Source organism: Chiloscyllium punctatum, chromosome 2 (assembly GCF_047496795.1).
Source record: "Chiloscyllium punctatum isolate Juve2018m chromosome 2, sChiPun1.3, whole genome shotgun sequence".
Lineage (NCBI taxonomy): Eukaryota > Metazoa > Chordata > Chondrichthyes > Orectolobiformes > Hemiscylliidae > Chiloscyllium > Chiloscyllium punctatum.
In genome coordinates, this window is record NC_092740.1 from 12,720,610 (window position 1) to 12,739,293 (window position 18,684).

Consider the following 18,684-nt stretch of genomic DNA (forward strand, 5'->3'; position numbering starts at 1 on the left):
ACAACCCCAAGTGCCTCAGCCTTTCCTCATAGGATTTTCCTACCATACCAGGCAACATCCTGGTAAACTTCCTCTGCACCCGTTCCAGTGCCTCCACATCCTTCCTATAGTATGGCGACCAAAACTGCACACAATATTCCAGATGCGGCCGTACCAGAGTCTTATACAACTGCAGCATGACCTCAGGACTCCGGAACTCAATTCCTCTACCAATAAAAGCCAGTACGCCATATGCCTTCTTCACTGCACTATTTACCTGGGTGGCAACTTTCAGAGATCTGTGTACATGGACACCAAGATCCCTCTGCTCTTCCACACGACCAAGTAGTCTACCATTAGCCCAGTAATCCATCTTTTTATTACTCTTACCAAAGTGAATGACTTCACACTTAGCTACATTGAACTCCATTTGCCACCTTTCTGCCCAGCTCTGCAGCTTCTCTAAGAGCAGCAAGGAGGGGACATGAAAGGTCCTTAGTTGGTAGGATTAGGGAAAACCCTAAGGCTTTCTATAGGTATGTTAGGAATAAAAGAATGACTAGGGAAGGAATAGGTCCAATCAAGGATAGTAATGGGAAGTTGCGTGTGGAGGCTGAAGAGATTGGGGAGGCGCTGAATGAATACTTTTCGTCAGTATTCACTCAGGAACAGGACATTGTTGTCGATATAAATACTGAGGCACGAATAAGTAGAATGGATGGCTTTGAGATATGTAGAGAAGAGGTGTTGGAAATTCTGGCAAGGGTGAAAATAGATAAGTCCCCTGGGCCTGATGGTATTTATCCTAGGATTCTCTGGGAAGCAAGGGAGGAGATTGCAGAGCCATTGGCCTTGATTTTTGTGTCCTCTTTGTCGACAGGAGTAGTGCCAGAGGACTGGAGGCTAGCAAACGTGGTTCCCTTGTTCAAGAAGGGGAGTAGGGATAATCCTAGTAACTATAGGCCAGTGAGTCTCACTTCTGTTGTGGGCAAAGTCTTAGAGAGAATTGTAAGGGATAGGATTTATGCACATCTGGATAAGAGTGATGTGATCAAGGATAGTCAGCATGGTTTTGTGAAGGGCAGGTCGTGCCTCACAAACCTTATTGAATTCTTTGAGAAGGTGACTAAGGAGGTAGATGAGGGGAAAGCGGTAGATGTGGTATATATGGATTTTAGTAAGGCGTTTGATAAGGTCCCCCATGGTAGGCTACTGCAGAAAATACAGAGATATGGCATTGAAGGTGAGTTGGAGGTTTGGATTAGGAATTGGCTCTCTGGAAGAAGACAGAGGGTAGTAGTTGATGGCAAAGGTTCATCTTGGAGTGCCGTCACTAGCGGTGTTCCGCAAGGATCTGTTTTGGGACCATTGCTGTTTGTCATTTTTATAAATGACCTGGAGGAAGGGTTAGAAGGTTGGGTGAGCAAGTTTGCGGATGATACAAAAGTCGGAGGAGTTGTAGACAGTGAGGAAGGATATGGCAGGTTACAGCGGGATATAGAGAAGCTGCAGAGCTGGGCAGAAAGGTGGCAAATGGAGTTCAATGTAGCTAAGTGTGAAGTGATTCACTTTGGTAAGAGTAATAAAAAGATGGATTACTGGGCTAATGGTAGACTACTTGGTAGTGTGGAAGAGCAGAGGGATCTTGGTGTCCATGTACACAGATCTCTGAAAGTTGCCACCCAGGTAAATAGTGCAGTGAAGAAGGCATATGGCGTACTGGCTTTTATTGGTAGAGGAATTGAGTTCCGGAGTCCTGAGGTCATGCTGCAGTTGTATAAGACTCTGGTGCGGCCGCATCTGGAATACTGTGTGCAGTTTTGGTCGCCATACTATAGGAAGGATGTGGAGGCACTGGAACGGGTGCAGAGGAAGTTTACCAGGATGTTGCCTGGTATGGTAGGAAAATCCTATGAGGAAAGGCTGAGGCACTTGGGGTTGTTTTCATTGGAGAAAAGAAGGTTTAGGGGTGATTTGATAGAGGTGTACAAGATGATTAGGGGGTTAGATCGGGTTGACAGTGAGAACCTTTTTCCACGTATGGAGTCAGCTATTACAAGGGGGCATAGCTTTAAATTAAGGGGGGGTAGATATAGGACTGATGTTAGGGGTAGGTTCTTCACTCAGCGAGTTGAAAGTTCATGGAATGCCCTGCCAGTAGCAGTAGTGGACTCTCCCTCTTTATGGGTATTTAAGCGGGCATTGGATAGGTATATGCAGGATAGTGGCTTAGTGTAGGTTAGGGGTGCTTTGATCGGCGCAACATCGAGGGCCGAAGGGCCTGTAATGCGCTGTAATGTTCTATGTTCTATGTTCTATATCCCGCTGTAACCTGCCATATCCTTCCTCACTGTCTACAACTCCTCAGACTTTCGAATCATCCGCAAACTTGCTCACCCAACCTTCTAACCCTTCCTCCAGGTCATTTATAAAAATGACAAACAGCAATGGTCCCAAAACAGATCCTTGCGGAACACCGCTAGTGACGGCACTCCAAGATGAACCTTTGCCATCAACTACTACCCTCTGTCTTCTTCCAGAGAGCCAATTCCTAATCCAAACCTCCAACTCACCCTCAATGCCATATCTCTGTATTTTCTGCAGTAGCCTACCATGGGGGACCTTATCAAACGCCTTACTAAAATCCATATATACCACATCTACCGCTTTCCCCTCATCTACCTCCTTAGTCACCTTCTCAAAGAATTCAATAAGGTTTGTGAGGCACGACCTGCCCTTCACAAAACCATGCTGACTATCCTTGATCACATCATTCTTATCCAGATGTGCATAAATCCTATCCCTTACAATTCTCTCTAAGACTTTGCCCACAACAGAAGTGAGACTCACTGGCCTATAGTTACTAGGATTATCCCTACTCCCCTTCTTGAACAAGGGAACCACGTTTGCTAGCCTCCAGTCCTCTGGCACTACTCCTGTCGACAAAGAGGACACAAAAATCAAGGCCAATGGCTCTGCAATCTCCTCCCTTGCTTCCCAGAGAATCCTAGGATAAATGCCATCAGGCCCAGGGGACTTATCTATTTTCACCCTTGCCAGAATTTCCAACACCTCTTCTCTACATATCTCAAAGCCATCCATTCTACTTATTCGTGCCTCAGTATTCATATCGACAACAATGTCCTGTTCCTGAGTGAATACTGACGAAAAGTATTCATTCAGCGCCTCCCCAATCTCTTCAGCCTCCACACGCAACTTCCCATTACTATCCTGGATTGGACCTATTCCTTCCCTAGTCATTCTTTTATTCCTAACATACCTATAGAAAGCCTTAGGGTTTTCCCTAATCCTACCAACTAAGGACCTTTCATGTCCCCTCCTTGCTGCTCTTAGCTCTCTCTTCAGGTCCTTCCGGGCTACCTTATAACTCTCAAATGGACTGCTTCAGTATCTGAGGAGTTGCAAATGGTGCTGAATATTGTGCAATCAGCAAGCATCCTTACTTCTGAATTTAGAATGGAGGGTCTAGGATACTACCCAGAGGAACTCCTGCAGCGATGTTGTGGAGCTAAGATGACTGACCTCCAACAACAACCACCATCTTCCCACGTGGGACTCCAACTAGCAGAGTTTGCCCCTTGACAGCCATTGATTTCAGTTTTGTGAGGGCTCCTTGAAGCCACTTTCAGTTAAATCTGGCCTTGATGTCAATGGCAAATCACTCTAATGCCACCTCTGGAATTCAGCTCTTTTGTTCATGTTTGAACCAAGGCTGTAATGAAGTTAGGAGCTGAGTGGCCCTGGTGGAACCCAAACTGGGCACAGTAAGCAAATCTTGCTTGATAGCAGTGTTGTTGACACCTTCCATCACTCTTTTGATGATTGAGAGTAGACTGATGGGGCAGTCAATGGCTGGATTGGATTTGTGCTGCTTTTTTGTGCAGAGGACATGCGCAGGCAATTTTCCACATTGTCGGGTAGATGTCAGTATTGTAACTGTACCAGAAATGCTCGAGTAGTAAAGTGGCAAATTCTGGAGACAAATTTTCAGTACTATCCCTAGAATGTTGTCAGGGCTAATAGCTTTTGCAGTATCCAGTGTTTCCAAACATTTCTTGATATCGTGGAGTGAATCAAATTGGCTGAAGAAGGCCAAAATGAATTATCCACTCGTCACTCCTGCCTGTACATCGCCACAAATGCTTCACCTTTATCTTTTGCACAGAGGTGTTGGGCTCTTCTATCATTGAGGATGGGGACATAAACAACTCACTGATGGAGTTGAATTGTTCACCACCATTCACAACTGGACATGGCAGAACTGCAGAGCTTAGATTAAATCTGCGACTATCATTTGCTGTTTATGTGTTTGACATGCAAGTAGTCCTGTTGGTAGGCAAAAGTGAGTACTGTCACTGCAGAATTTCACTTTTCTATAATTCAGTGACCATGTTCTGTGGCCACATAACTCCACCTCATGGTCAGTGATAGCCACAGAGAAGGTTCATAATAGCACATTATTGGGGCCAATTTGGTAACATCCAGCCTTTCATAATGCACCCTGTGAGAAATCATCCAAAATATTCATGCCCATATTTTAACTCTTATCAAGCACTATTCACTAAGTGCCCTGTGTTGACTGACCATCACTGCCTCCTGGTCTAGTAACATCTTGATTTTAAAATTTTCATGTTTAAACCTCTTCAGGGCCTACAGCTGTATCCTCCCCTTACCCTATAACTCTCCCAAGATCTCTTTCTCAAATTCTGGCCTTTTACACATCCTGATTTCCTTTGTTCCATCACCAGCAGTCTAGGCCCCAAGCTCCAGAATTCCACCTCCAAACATTTCTGTAGTGCTCCTTAAAATCCCCTTCACTGAACAAGATTTTGGTCAACTGTCTCAACATGACCAACCTGTCATGTCTTGGTTAAATATTGTCTGATTAACATAGAAAAATGTCAAAAAATATAAGATAAAGGCAATAAATAAATGAGAGTTGTTCTTACCTCAGTGCGGGGCAGATAATCTGGATCAGCTGGTATCCGAGCAATGATCTCACACAAAATGATGCCATAAGCGAAGACATCCGTCTGCAACAGGAATATGTGCAATCAGGATGACTAAAGGGAGAGTTTAAAGCCTGATATTTGTAGCACATTAGCTTTGTTTCTGCCTTACTATTCCAACTTTTCTGTCCATAGAATGGGAATGTTGCTGGCTAGGCCAGCATTTATTGACCATCCCTAATTGCCTAGGAGTGCAGTTAAGTGTCAACTATGTTGCTGAGTAGATCTAGAATCACAGGTAGGCAGATGGATTTTTAGCTCAATCGACTGTGGTTATATGGTCACCTTTAGGAGAGGTTTTAATTCTAGATTTTAATTGAACTCAAATTTCCCTATCTGCTATGAGGGGATTCATGTCCCCCAAAACATGGGATTCTGGATTGTTAATCTTATTACTATGCCTGCCTATTGCTCTTTTTTTTAATTTCACGCATGGGATTTGGGCACCACTAGCTGGACCAGCATTTACTACTTATCCCTAGTTGCTATTGAGAGCTGCCTTCTTGAACTGCTGCAGACCTCTGAAAGTAGCAACAGCCATAATGCATTAGGGAGGGAATTCCAGGATTTTGACCAAGTAACAGTGAAGGAACAATGATATATTTCCAAGTCAGGATGGTGATAGTTTGGAGGAGAATTTGTAGGTGGTGGTATTTCCATGTATGTGCTGTCTTTGCCCTATACTGGTTATGGGTTTGTAAGGTGCAGGTTAAGAATCTTGTTGTGTTGTTGCAATGCATATTGTAGATGTACACACTGTACCATCAGTGGGGCATGGAGTGAATGCGTAAGATGGTGGATGCCAATCAATTGGGTTGCTTTGTCCTGAAAAGTATCAAGCTTCTGGAGTGTTGATGGAGCTGCACAAATCCAGGCAATGCAGAGTATTCCAATACACTCCTAATAGCTGCCTCGTTGGACAGGCTTTGAGGAGATAGGAGGTGAATTGCTCGCTGCAGGATTCCGCTGACCTGGTCCAGTTCAGTTTCTGGTGAATGGTAACCAGAAGGATGTTGATTGTAGTAGTAAAGTCGTGGTTAATGCCAGTCAACATCAAGAAGTGATAGTTAAATTCTCTCTTGTTGGAGATGCTAATTGCTTGGCACACATGTGAATGTTACTTGCACATTATCAGGCCAAACCTGGATGTCATCCAGATCTTAGTACATGTGGGCATGAACTGCTTTGTTATCAGAGTCATTGTGAGTGGTGCTGAGCATTACGTAATCAGCACCAGACATTGCTCTGCTGGCCTTATGGTGACACAGAGGTCATTCATGAGGCACCTCAACAAGCTATCGTTGGGAGGACGGTGGAAATTATTTTTATTAGATCCCTATTAGTCCCTTCTCCACAGTTGGAGAAAGTGAGGACTACAGATGCTGGAGACCAGAGTCGAAGAGTGCAGTGCTGGTAAAGCACAGCCAGTCAGGCAGCATCTGAACAGCAGGAGAATTGATGAAGAGCTTATGCTTGAAACGTCGACTCTCCTACTTCTCGGATGCTGCCTGACCAGCTGTGCTTATCCAGCACCGCACTCTTTGACCCTTCTCCACACTTCTCCGATGTTAAGCATTAGTGCCAGATTAATGCTGAATTTTAAATTAAAAACATCTGTCAAGTAACTTCCATTAATTTACAAGGATGGAAAAATGAAAACAGGAGGCCTGGGTTCATGTCTCACTTGCTCTAGTGGGGTGTAATCACTTCTCTGAATGAGTCGATATATAAAAAAAGTAAAAACAATTCAGATTTTTAAAGATTATTCATATTTTGGAATTTTCACCCTGCAAACTTATACTCAAACCTAGAGATCTTTGAGCAACCTGTTCCAGGAAATAAACAGGGGCAGACAATCTACTTTATCTTCTCCAGTGTCATAAATCTGGTCAAACGCCATTTAGGCATCAGTGGATGCTGGTGAGAGAGGATGTGGACATAGGAGGTTTGGAGCAGGTAAACAATGATATTAAGTGTGTTATAAACAGTATCACTATCTCTCACTCTCCACGTCCATGAGAGAAACAACTTCACTCACAAAAGGTCCATAAGGAGACCTGTTATGTAAAGTATTTCTCTTGTTCGACTTATGACATTGAATTTCTTTGGGCGTTTGTCTGCGGACTGTGATTGGGCTCCGTTCCAGTTAAAGCTCCAACAATCTCTTTCTCAGTGCCAGATTAGGGAAATGAGTGTTAGTGGGGAGTGGTTACTTGTTCCTTTTGGTTAAATAAAAGCAAAATACAGTGGATGCTGGAAATCTGAAATAAAACCAAGATATGCCAGAGCAACTCAGCAAGTCTGCCAGTTAACAGAGAAACCATCTAATCTAAACTGTGTAAACGTTTTGCGTTGGATATATGACTGTTCTTCTTTTAGTTGCCTGGTTTTACCTTCTCATCATATAGCTCTCCTCTCAGGACCTCGGGTGCCATCCAGTAGGGTGATCCAACCACTGCCAAGCGCTCCTTCTCCCCATCACCACTAGGACAGAACACAACAGCAGCAAGTGAGGACTTCATCTGTTGGACACTGCTCAGCTTCAGGTCAATTTCGACCAACTTTATAAATGTTGAGAACAAATATAGACTAAGTTCACTACATATATATACTATTTACAACATATATTAGTAAAAATGACTTGGACTAAGTAAATGAATATAATGTGGCCAAATTTGCATACAACACAAAAATAGGTGCAAAGTTTTTAGATTTAGATTACTTACAGTGTGGAAACAGGCCCTTCGGCCCAACAAGTCCACACTGACCCGCTGAAGTGCAACCCACCCGGACCCATACCCCTACACCTAACACTATGGGCAATTTAGCATAGCCAATTCACCTAACCTGCACATTATTGGACTGTGGGAGGAAACCGGAGCACCCGGAGGAAACCCACACAGACACGGGGAGAATGTGCAAACTCCACACACAGTCAGTCGCCTGAGGCAGGAATTGAACCTGGGTCTCTGGCACTGTGAGGCAGCAGTGCTAACCGCTGTGCCACCATGCTGCGCATTATACATTAAACATCTTCATTTCTGACCTTATGATGCTCAGAAGGTCATTAATATAGCAGCTGAAGATGGTTGGGCACTAAGCTACCATCCTGAGGAACTCCTGCAGAGATGTCCTGGAGCTGGGGTGACTCACCAACCACCACAACCATCTTCCTATGTGCCAGGTATGACTCCCATCCAGTGGGAAGATTACTCCCCAGTTCCCAGTGATTCCAATTTTGCTCCTTTATATTATCCTCTGTCAAATGTTGCCTTGATGCCAAGATATTCTCACCTCACCTCTGGAATTCAGCTCCATAGTGTTTTGACCAAGGTTGTAAATGAGGTCAGGAACTGAAAGAGGCTGGCAGAATACAGACCAACTTCCTAGGGCAAGTTATTGTCGAAAAAGTGGCACTTGATAGTACTGTCAATACACCTTCCATCATTTTATAACTGCTTACATGGCTTGGCATCGTATTTTCATTTTGTTATGCTCCTGTGAAGGAGCATAACTTTACTGATGCAAATTTCTTGAGATGGATGTAATTCAGAGTTATTAGGGTATCTCTGCACCCAGCCTTTGAGTGGAGATAAAAATTAGCCTCGCTTTGAAAAGTACATCAATTTACTAAATTAAAAGGTTTTAAAAGTAAACAAACTTGGGCTTCAGCGTTCAGTTAGAACCAGTCCTACAAACTTTATGAGCAAATTCAATGTTACATTCTGACCTACTTTATTAGAGGCAGCCTGCTGAGCAATTGGAGTTTTGACTTTGAGATTTGCTCTTCTCTTGTGAGTGGTCTTGACAAGTATATGGATGACCCAATCAAATGGAGACATTTTACAGGTTGCCAGAGGGCCCATGCTGTCATCTAACTGCTGATTTAACAGCTCCACTCAACAAATATCTCATTTAACCAAAGGTCAGGGAAAAATCAAAATGTCGTACCAAAATGTTTACGAGCTTATTAAACATCAAGCCGTGAAACGCCAGGTTCATCCAGCAGAAACAAGGCTCACCAGCCAGCATGAGATCATCCCAGACTGTGGGGACTCCAAACAGGTCACACAAAATCATCTAGACCCATGAGGATATTAACTCATCTTTCTTTTAGCCAAACATAATTATAGTATACTTCTAATACAACATTTTAAATTAAGAGCCTACGTAAATATGTCAAACTAATTACACCCCCAGGTGACATTTACTCAGCAAGTGTTGTAAAGGAACTCTCTGCTTCAACCACCAATACCACACTGCAATCAACAGTGTTATCAGTTTTGATATTGGGCAATAAATAATAAATTTAAAATCAGAAGATTATCTCAAACTAATCCCAAACTTCAGTCTTTAAAATAAACATTGGACTATGCCTGCATAACTAGGAGAAAAAGTGAGGACTGCAGATGCTGGAGACCAGAGCTGAAAAATGTGGTGCTGGAAAAACACAGCAGGCCAGGCAGCATCCGAGGAGCAGGAGAATCGACATAAAAGGTGGGGTGGTGGGGGGGGGGGGGGGGGGGGGGGGGGATGGGGGTGGAAAGAGAGGGGTGGGGGTGGTGCGGGTAGGGGCACTGGGAATACGATAAGTGGAAGGATAGGGTGATAGGCCGGAGAGGGGGTGGGAGCAGAGAGGTCAGGAAGAAGATTGCAGGTCAAGAGGGCGGTGCTGAATCTGGGGTTTGGGTCTGAGATAAGGGATTGGGGGGGGGGGGGGGGGGGGGGGGGAAATTGGGGGGAAATGAGAAAGCTGGAGAAAACTACATTCATCCCATGTGGTTGGAGGGGTTCCTAGGTGGAAGATGAGGCGCTCTTCCTCCAGGCGTTGTGTGGTCAGGGGTCTGGCGATGGAGGAGGCCAAGGACCTGTATGTCCTTGGCGGAGTGGGAGGGGGAGTTAAAGTGTTCAGCCACAGGGCGGTTGGGTTGGTTGGTGCAGGTGTCTCAGAGGTGTTCCCTGAAACGTTCCGCAAGTAGGCGGCCTGTCTCCCCAATGTAGAGGAGACTACATCGGGTGCAGTGGATACAGTAAATGATGTGTGTGGAGGTACAGGTGAATTTGCGATGGATATGGAAAGATCCATTGGGGCCTTGGAGGTGAGGGGGAGGTGTGGGCGCAAGTTTTGCACTTCATGCGGTTGCAGGGGAAGGTGACGGGAGTGGAGGTTGGGTTGGTGGGGGGTGTGGACCTGATGAGGAAGTGGCAGAGGGAGGGGTCTCTCCAGAACGCTGATAGGGGTGAGTAGGGAAATATATCCCTGGTGGTGGGGTCTGTTTGGAGATGGCGGAAATGACAGAGGATGATACGATGTATCTAGAGGTTGGTGGGGTGGAAGGGGAGGACCAGTGGAGTTCTGTCCTGGTGGCGATTGGAGGAGCGGGGTTCAAAGACGGAGGTGCGGGAAGTGGAGGAGATGTAGTGGAGAGACCACTCCCTCGTCAGGTCCACACCTCCCACCAACCAAACCTCCACTCCCGGCACCTTCCCCTGCAACTGCAAGAAATGCAAAACTTGCGCCCACACCTTGGAGGTTAGAAATGGATCCTTCCATATCTGTCACAAATTCACCTGCACCTCCACACACCATTTACTGTATCCATTGCACCCGATGTGGTCTCCTCTACATTGGGGAGTCAGGCCACCTACTTGTGGAAGTTTCAGGGAACACCTCTGGGACACCCACACCAACCAACCAACCCAACCGCCCTGTGGCTGAACACTAACTCCCCCTCCCACTCCGCCAAGGACATGCAGGTCCTTGGCCGCCTCCATTGCCAGACCCTGACCACACGCCGCCTGAAGGAAGAGCGCCTCATCTTCCGCCTAGGAACCCTCCAACCACACGGGATGAATGTAGATTTCTCCAGCTTCCTCATTTTCCCTCCCCCCACCTTATCTCAGTCCCAACCCCCAGACTTAGTACCGCCCTCTTGACCTTCAATCTTCTTCCTGACCTCTCCGCCCCCACCCCCTCTCCGGCCTATCACCCTCACCCTCACCACCTTCCACCTATTGTATTCCCAGTGCCCCTCCCCCAAATTCCCTCCCCCCTACCTTTTCTGTTAGTCCGCTTGGCACACCAGCCTCATTCCTGAAGAAGGGCATATGCCCTAAACGTCGATTCTCCTGCTCCTAGGATGCTGCCTGGCCTGCTGTGTTATGCCTATATAACTTCAGTCAAAATATCCTGAACCCTCTAATCTTAAAGTCTTACATTTATATCACACTTTTCACAACTATTAGGTGTCGAGACAACCAGTGGAGTACTTTTTGAAGTGCAGTCACTATTTTGATGTGGGGAATATGGCAGCTAACCTGTGCACAAGCAGCAATAAATTAATGTTGTGGTAATGACCAGATAATCTGGGTTTTGTTCTGTTAATGGAGGGATAAATATTTGCCAGACACTGGAGAGGACTTCCTTGCTCCTGCTTGAAATAGTGCAATGGGATTTTCTTTTTACCCCCAAGCAGGCAGATAGGCCTCACAATAATGTCTTACCTGAAAGTTGGCATTTCTAACAGTGTGGCACTCCCTCAGTACTGCACTGGAGTGTCAGTCTCATGTGCTCAAGAGCAGGAGTGGGACTTGAACCTAGAATCTTGCAACTCAGGAAGTGTGTGAGAAAGTATTATGTGAATGCAAAAATTCTTCAAAAGGAACATCTCTAATCCCTATGGGAGAATGAGGTAATCTACTCTCCCTTCTATGGCAGTCCTTCTCTCTGTCCTTACTGTGCAGCACCCAGCCCGTGCATGCCATTCTCCATGCCTTCCTCCACCCTACTTCCCTTGGATTCATAATTGATTAAAAGGTTTCAGAACTCTTATCTTCCAGGCTTAAGATAGGTTATTGGTCTGCAGTGTTAACACTTATTTCCCACAGATGCGATCTGGATTTATAGAATAATTGCAGTGCAGAAGGAGGCCATTTAATGCTTAGTGTCCAGGCTGCTCTTTGCAGAAACAACTTAGCGAGTCTTGCTCTCCTGCACTTTACTTGCAACCTGCAAATTTCTTTCCTCTTCTGATGCTTATCCAATTCCCTTTTAAAACCCGATTGTACCTTCCTTCACATTCTCAAGGAGTGCATTTCAACATCTCATTCTATATCCAGGTAATATGTGAACCTGCTGTCGTTTAGCAGTACGTCAAGCTGTGTGAATTTACTGTGTGGTGACAGAAGCACTCAAACATTTGAAAATTTGAAACCGGTTCTTCAGGACAAAAAAGGACCCTTATATACATAGATTAATTTGTACTTAAACTTGATCTGCATTCACCTTATCAACAGGGTAGTTAGTATTCCTCACTATTGAAAGTTGCTACTTTCACGCTACTTGCCTGCTTCATTTGGTGTTTAGATGATTTAGAGTGGTCATATTTTTAAGTTACTAGGTCCAAGGAAAAGGTAAAAGTTGAGATCTTCAAGTAAAATTTCAACGAAAGCATTACAACTTGGGGAAAGTCAGTTGATCAATTTAATTGATGTACTTCACCACAATAGGGGAGAGTCTAAAACTAGAGGGCATAGATTTCAGGTGAGAGGGGAAAGGTTTAAAGAGGACCCAAGAGTCAACTTTTCATGTAGAGAGTGATCGTGTATGGAATGAGCTGCCAGGAGACGCAGTGGAGGCTGGTACAATAACATTTAAAACGCTTTTGGATGGATATACAGGATTTACAGGCATGTGGGCCAAATACTGGCAAATAATTTAGGAAATCTGGACTGGTTGGACTAAAGGGTCTGTTTCTACTGAAAAAAAGGTTGGAAAACATTTTTATAAATCATTGCAAACAATCTATAGGACCTCACGGATCAGTCTGAACAAACACAATGATGATTTTACATTTTAAAATAATTCTTAACTTGAACTAGGTTATATATAGTGGAAAAAAAGTTGATATAGGTAAGGTCCTAGGGAGTGCTGCTGAACAAAGACCTTGGAGCGCAGGTTCGTAGTTCCTTGAAAGTGGAGTCGTAGGTAGATAGGATAGTGAAGGCGGCGTTTGGTATGCTTCCCTTTATTAGTCAGAGTATTGAGTACAGGAGTTGGGAGGTCCTGTTGTGGCTGTACAGGACATTAGTTTGGCCACTTTTGGAATATTGCGTGTAATTCTGGTCTCCTTCCTATCGGGAATAATGTTGTGAAACCTGAATGGGTGCAGAAAGGATTTACAAAGACGTTGCCAGGGTTGGAAGATTTGAGCTATAGGGAGAGGTTGAACCTGTTGGGGCTGTTTTCCCTGGAGCGTCGGAGGCAGAGGGGTGACCTTATAGAGGTTTATAAAATCATGAGGGACATGGATAGGGTAAATAGACAAAGTCTTTTCCCTGGGGTCGGGGAGTCCAGAACTAGAGGGCATAGGTTTAGGGTGAGAGGGGAAAGATGTAAAAGAGACCTAAAGGGGCAAGTTTTTCACGGAGAAGGAAGTAGGTGTATGGAATGAGCTGCCAAAGAAAGTGGTGGAGGCTGGTACAATTGCAACATTTAAAAGGCATCTGGATGGGTATATGAATAGGAAGGGTTTAGAGGGATATGGGACCAGATGCTTGCAGGTAGGACTAGATTAGATTGGGATATCTGGTCGGCATGGAGGAGTTGGACTGAAGGGTCTGTTTCCGTGCTGTACATCTATGTGACTCTATCACTCCATAAATGAGTGAGAAAGTCAAGTTATGCACAGAGTAAGCTTTTCATATCAATTCTAGAGATGTAAATGTAACTGGAAAATACTTTTCTCTTCCAATTAATAGCCTCACAACAACTGACTTTTTTTAAAAATACGTTTGACCCATTATCACTTGAGCACACTGACCTACTAAATAAATGCTCAGACACTTTTGGTGGGAGGCAACTTCAGGAAAGTATATCATGATGATTCTATGTATTTATTACAGGGACAGCAGGCATAAGAGATGTTGTGAATACACACCATTATGTACGGTGATTATACTTAAAGGAGCTGAGCACAAACAGTGTATGACAAGCTGTAACGCATCAAGGGTCAGGGATGGTTTATATGTAGCATAAATAGCAGGATAGGTCTGGAACATGTCATAAACTGTAGAATGCAGGCAGGTTCCGACAACAACATGAAACCTGAGAATGAAGCTGCAGCACCACATTAATGCTAACTAACCACAGAAAAATCATGTCCCAATATTGATACACTGCAGAAAAATTAGATTACTTATATTGTGCCTGTCACAACCACATGATATCTCAAAGCATTTTGTAGCCAATGAGCTGCTTTCAAAGTGTGGGCCTTCACATGACAGTTTCACAAACACCGCAATAAGTAAATGACCTGATAACCTATTTTTAATCATGTCAGTTTAAAGATGAGTATTGGCATAGACACCAAAATACTGCCCTGAAATGTTTCATGTCCACTTCAAAGAACGAACTAGACCTCTCTTTAACATCTTATCCAAATATCAACGCTTCCAATAATACAGCGCTTCCTGGGCTAAGTGGGGGAGGGGAAAGTGAGGAAACTGGTAAAATCCACATTGATCCCATGGTTGGAGGGTCCCAAAAGGTGGAAGATGAGGCATACTTCCACATAAGTCATCTACGGTGTCTGTTGCTCTCGATGTGGTCTCCTCTACATTGGGGAGGCAGGACGCCAACTTGTAATCATCTCTGGGGGACACACACAAACCAACCCCACTGCCTTGTGGCTGAACACACTTTCACTGTCCCTCCCACTCCACCAGGACATGTAAGTCCTGGGCCTCCTCTCCAACCAAACTCTAGCCACCCGACCCCCTGGAGGAAAAACGCCTCATCTTCCACCTTGGGACCCTACAACCATACGGGACCAACGTGGATTTCACCAGTTTCCTCATTTCCCCTCCTCTCATCTTATCCCAGATCCAACCTTCCAACTTGGCATCACCCTCTAGAATGGTCCTACCTGTTCATCTTCCTTTCCACCTATCTGCTCCACCCTCCTCTCCGATCTATCACCTTCATCTACCTGTTGAATTCCCAACTACTTTCCCCTCTCCTCCTCCCCACCCCAGCCCCAAACCATTCCCATTTATCTCTCAGCCCCCTTGGGCGACCCTCTCATTCCTGATGAGGAGCTTATGCTTGAAACATCGACTCTCCTGCTCCTCCGATACCGCCTGCCTGGCTGTGCTTTTCCAGCACCACACTCTTGGACTCTGATCTCCAGCATCTGCAGTCCCCACTTTCTCCGAGCAGTCAATCTTGCAAAAGATAAATTTGCTAAGGTCCAAGTAATCGTTCCGAGACGTGGTGGGTCAAGGGCCAGTACTGCTCAGGGCTGCAAAGGTAGAAGCAGCAGTGAGTTCCCATTTCTGCAATATAGGAAATCATAAGGATCTCAGGAATGTGTGAACTTTTACTGATGGTTTATCCCAAACTTAAGCATGGTAGCTGTGCTACTGACAGACCCACTACAGGGAAAAGCAAAGATAATACGGGGTGAAAAGTTCCAAACTGGCTCTCAAATGTATGGTTACGGTAGACACAAAGACAATCTATTATGACCTCTGTACTAACCAGTTAACTTTTGTGGAAAGCTTAAGACTCAGATCGGCAGTTTATTCTGTTGTTAAGACGTTACTACTTCAGCTATACCAGGGGAAAATAACCTGCATTATCAAGAAATAAAATATGATTGCAGACACCCTGCCTAAAGCCTCAAGAGACCTGGCTATAACTGAAAAGACAATATTAACCAAGGCTAAGAGATTAAGTGTAGGCGTAGATGTGTATTTGTTGTTTTAAACTTAATTCTTTTTCCAACTCGGTAATAACTTGAGAAAGGATTTTATTTCATTCATCTGGCTGGTAAATGTTACAACTGTGATGACCCTGGAACCCTGAAATAATGTGGGCATGTTTAACTTGTAATTTAAAAAGCTGTTTTTTTTAAAAAGGTAGGGCAGAATCAGCCAAAAATGGCTATCTCCCAAGACAGACCCATGAAATGTCACACTTAGGGATGCAAAGGAAACTTCAAGATGGGGGAAAGAAGGAAGTCAAAAACAGATTAGAGTGAGATTTTATGACCACAGCATAATGACAGGTTCCTTCTGAACAGAAAACTGTTCCCTTCAGATTAAGTCCCAAACTGTAGTCACATTTTGGTTGTTCTTTTTGAAGAAGAGTAACACAGGTAAGAGTGATTGCCCTTAAGGGTGCACTTGACCAAGTTGCATCAAGGAGCTGTAGCAAAACCAGAATCAGTGGAAATCGGGAGACTATAGTCGTGGTTGTTGGAGGTCAATCATCTCAACTCCAGTACATCTCTGCAGGACTTCCTCAGGGTAATGTCCTGGGCCCAACTGTCTTCAGCTGCTTCATTAATGGCTTTCCTTCCATTGTAAGGTCAGAAGTGGAGATGTTCACTTATCATTGAACAATATTCAGTGCCACTCATGACTCCTCACATACTGAAGCAATCCATGACCATATGAAACAAGACCTGGACAAATCCCAGTTTGGGCTGACAAGTGGCAAGTAATGTTTATACCACACCATGATCAATTCCAACAAGAGACTCCAACCATCACTCCTGACCATTGCCAAATCCCCCAATATCAACATCCAGAAACTCAACTCATTTATCCATATAAATAATATGTCTACATCAGCATTTTGGATGTACCTATACCAAATGGACTGTAGTAATTCAAGAAGGCATTCATTACCAGTTTCTCAAGGGCAACAAGGGATAGCAATAAATACTGGCCCAGCCAGTAATGCTCACATCATCCCATGGATTAATTTTTTTTTTAAAAAGCACAGAGATAGTGGATAAAAACCAGTTTTGGCTCTGCTGGAATGCGCTAGTGGAACTGAATGTTGTGGTTGTACCGACCTGTGTTTGAATGTTAATGTTGTGACATTCACAATCGAAGAAACTCCGCCACTCCTGTATTGCAGGTAATTGCTGTCTACTATCTTGGCTGTTGCAAGCCAGACAAAAGGAAACAGGACAACAAAATGACTCCTTCAGCCAGAATACAGAAATTCAATCACATTTGAAGGGAATTAGCAGTACAAAGTCTCAACCTTTCTACATAACTATGGATCATGAAAACCACTGTTCAACTACCAATGTAAACATTACTGGCAGCCTTCACTGCAACAGCTGTAACATTTTTCATAAACAATTCATAGATTGATCCATATACCTTTAAGGTTTTTATCTTTCTGGACTCACCTATTAGAGAGAGAGAGAGAGAGAGAGAGAGAGAGTGTGTGTGAGTGTGAGTGTGAGTGAGTGAACTTGTTGCATTAGTATTTCAGGTTATCTGCAGCAATTAACAAAGTCACTCCTTTTGTTAATTCAAGAAAGTCTGGTTAAATTGGCTGCTTTTAAAACTTATGTTTATTTGGTATGGGAGAAAGGTAGACAGAAGGGAATGGAATCTTTTTCAACTAATCTTGTTGCAACCAACTGGGCGGGGGGGGGGGGGGGGGGGGGGGGGAGAAAGGGAAGAGAGAATAAAGAAAGGGAATCGGTTCATGCCTCATCATTCAGGAGCTTAACTGTTTCAACTATCCCATCTTGAACTGTAACAATTTGAGAACCTCATCCAGTATATGTTTGTAACCAAAGCAATAAAACTGGAATCATTTAACTAACAATATGGCAGTTAAAATGGAATAATGAGAGGATTTTTTTTAATGTTCCATAAAACAACACAGGACAGTGAAAGTGCATCAGCCTGGCACTGAAATAAAAAAGAATTGCAGATGTGAAGATTTGAAACAAAAACAGAAATTACCAGAGAAACTCAGCAGGTCTGGCAGCATCTGTGGACAGAAACCAGAGTTGCCTTTATTGCATTGAGTATAGGATTGGAAGGTCATGCTGCGGCTGTACAGGGCATTGGTTAAGCCACTTTAGGAATACTGTATTTAATTCTCATCTCCCTGCTATAGGAAGGATATTGTGAAACTTGAAAGGGTTTAGAAAAGATTTACAAGGCTGTTGCCAGGGTTGGAGGATTTGAGCTACAGGGAGAGGCTGAATAAGCTGGGGCTATCTTCCCTGAAGCTTCGGAGGCTGAGGGGTGATCTTATAGAGGTTTACAAAAATATAAGGGGCATGGATAGGGTGAATAGCCAAGATATTTCCCCCAGGGTGGGGGTCCAAAACTAGAGGGCATAGGTTTAGGGTGAGGGGTAAGATTAAAAGGAACCTAAAGGACAACTTTTTCATGCAGAGAGTGGTGAGTGTATGGAATGAGCTGCCAGAGGAAGTGGTACAATTACCACATTAAAAATCATGTGGGTATGTATATGAATAGCAAGGGTTTGGAGGGCTATGGACCAAATGCTGGGAAATGGGACTAGATTAATGTAGGATATCTGGATTGCATTGACGGGTCAGACCAAAGGGTCTGTTGTTTCCATGCCGTACAGCTCGATGACTGCATGATTGCAGTGAACACAGGACAGCAATCCTGGATGGTGTGAAAACCTTGTGTCTCCCCAAATTGTACAGGTGGCAAAACAGAGACCTGAATAATGAGAAATAAAATGTTGACGTTCAAAGTTGGATTGCAGGAGGACCTGTGAAACTTTCAGAGTGCCATTCAATATTTCAGAAATTGGCTTTCTATACCCTTTGTAACATAACTTTCCAGCTGTGTTGATGTGAAGAAAGAAACTACAGTGGGT

The 18,684-nt window shown here is 44.1% G+C and overlaps 1 protein-coding gene across 1 annotated transcript in view; it reads right to left on the minus strand.

Moving 5' to 3' along the window:
• LOC140494402 (dual specificity testis-specific protein kinase 2-like) overlaps window positions 1-18,684 on the minus strand; it is a 134,798-nt gene that overhangs the window by 20,696 nt on the left and 95,418 nt on the right. The window contains exons 6-7 of the mRNA XM_072593589.1: window positions 7,403-7,493; window positions 4,950-5,033 (exon numbers count right to left, since the gene is read on the minus strand). Of these exons, the coding sequence (XP_072449690.1) occupies window positions 4,950-5,033; window positions 7,403-7,493 (175 nt within the window). The remainder of the gene's footprint in view (window positions 1-4,949; window positions 5,034-7,402; window positions 7,494-18,684) is intronic.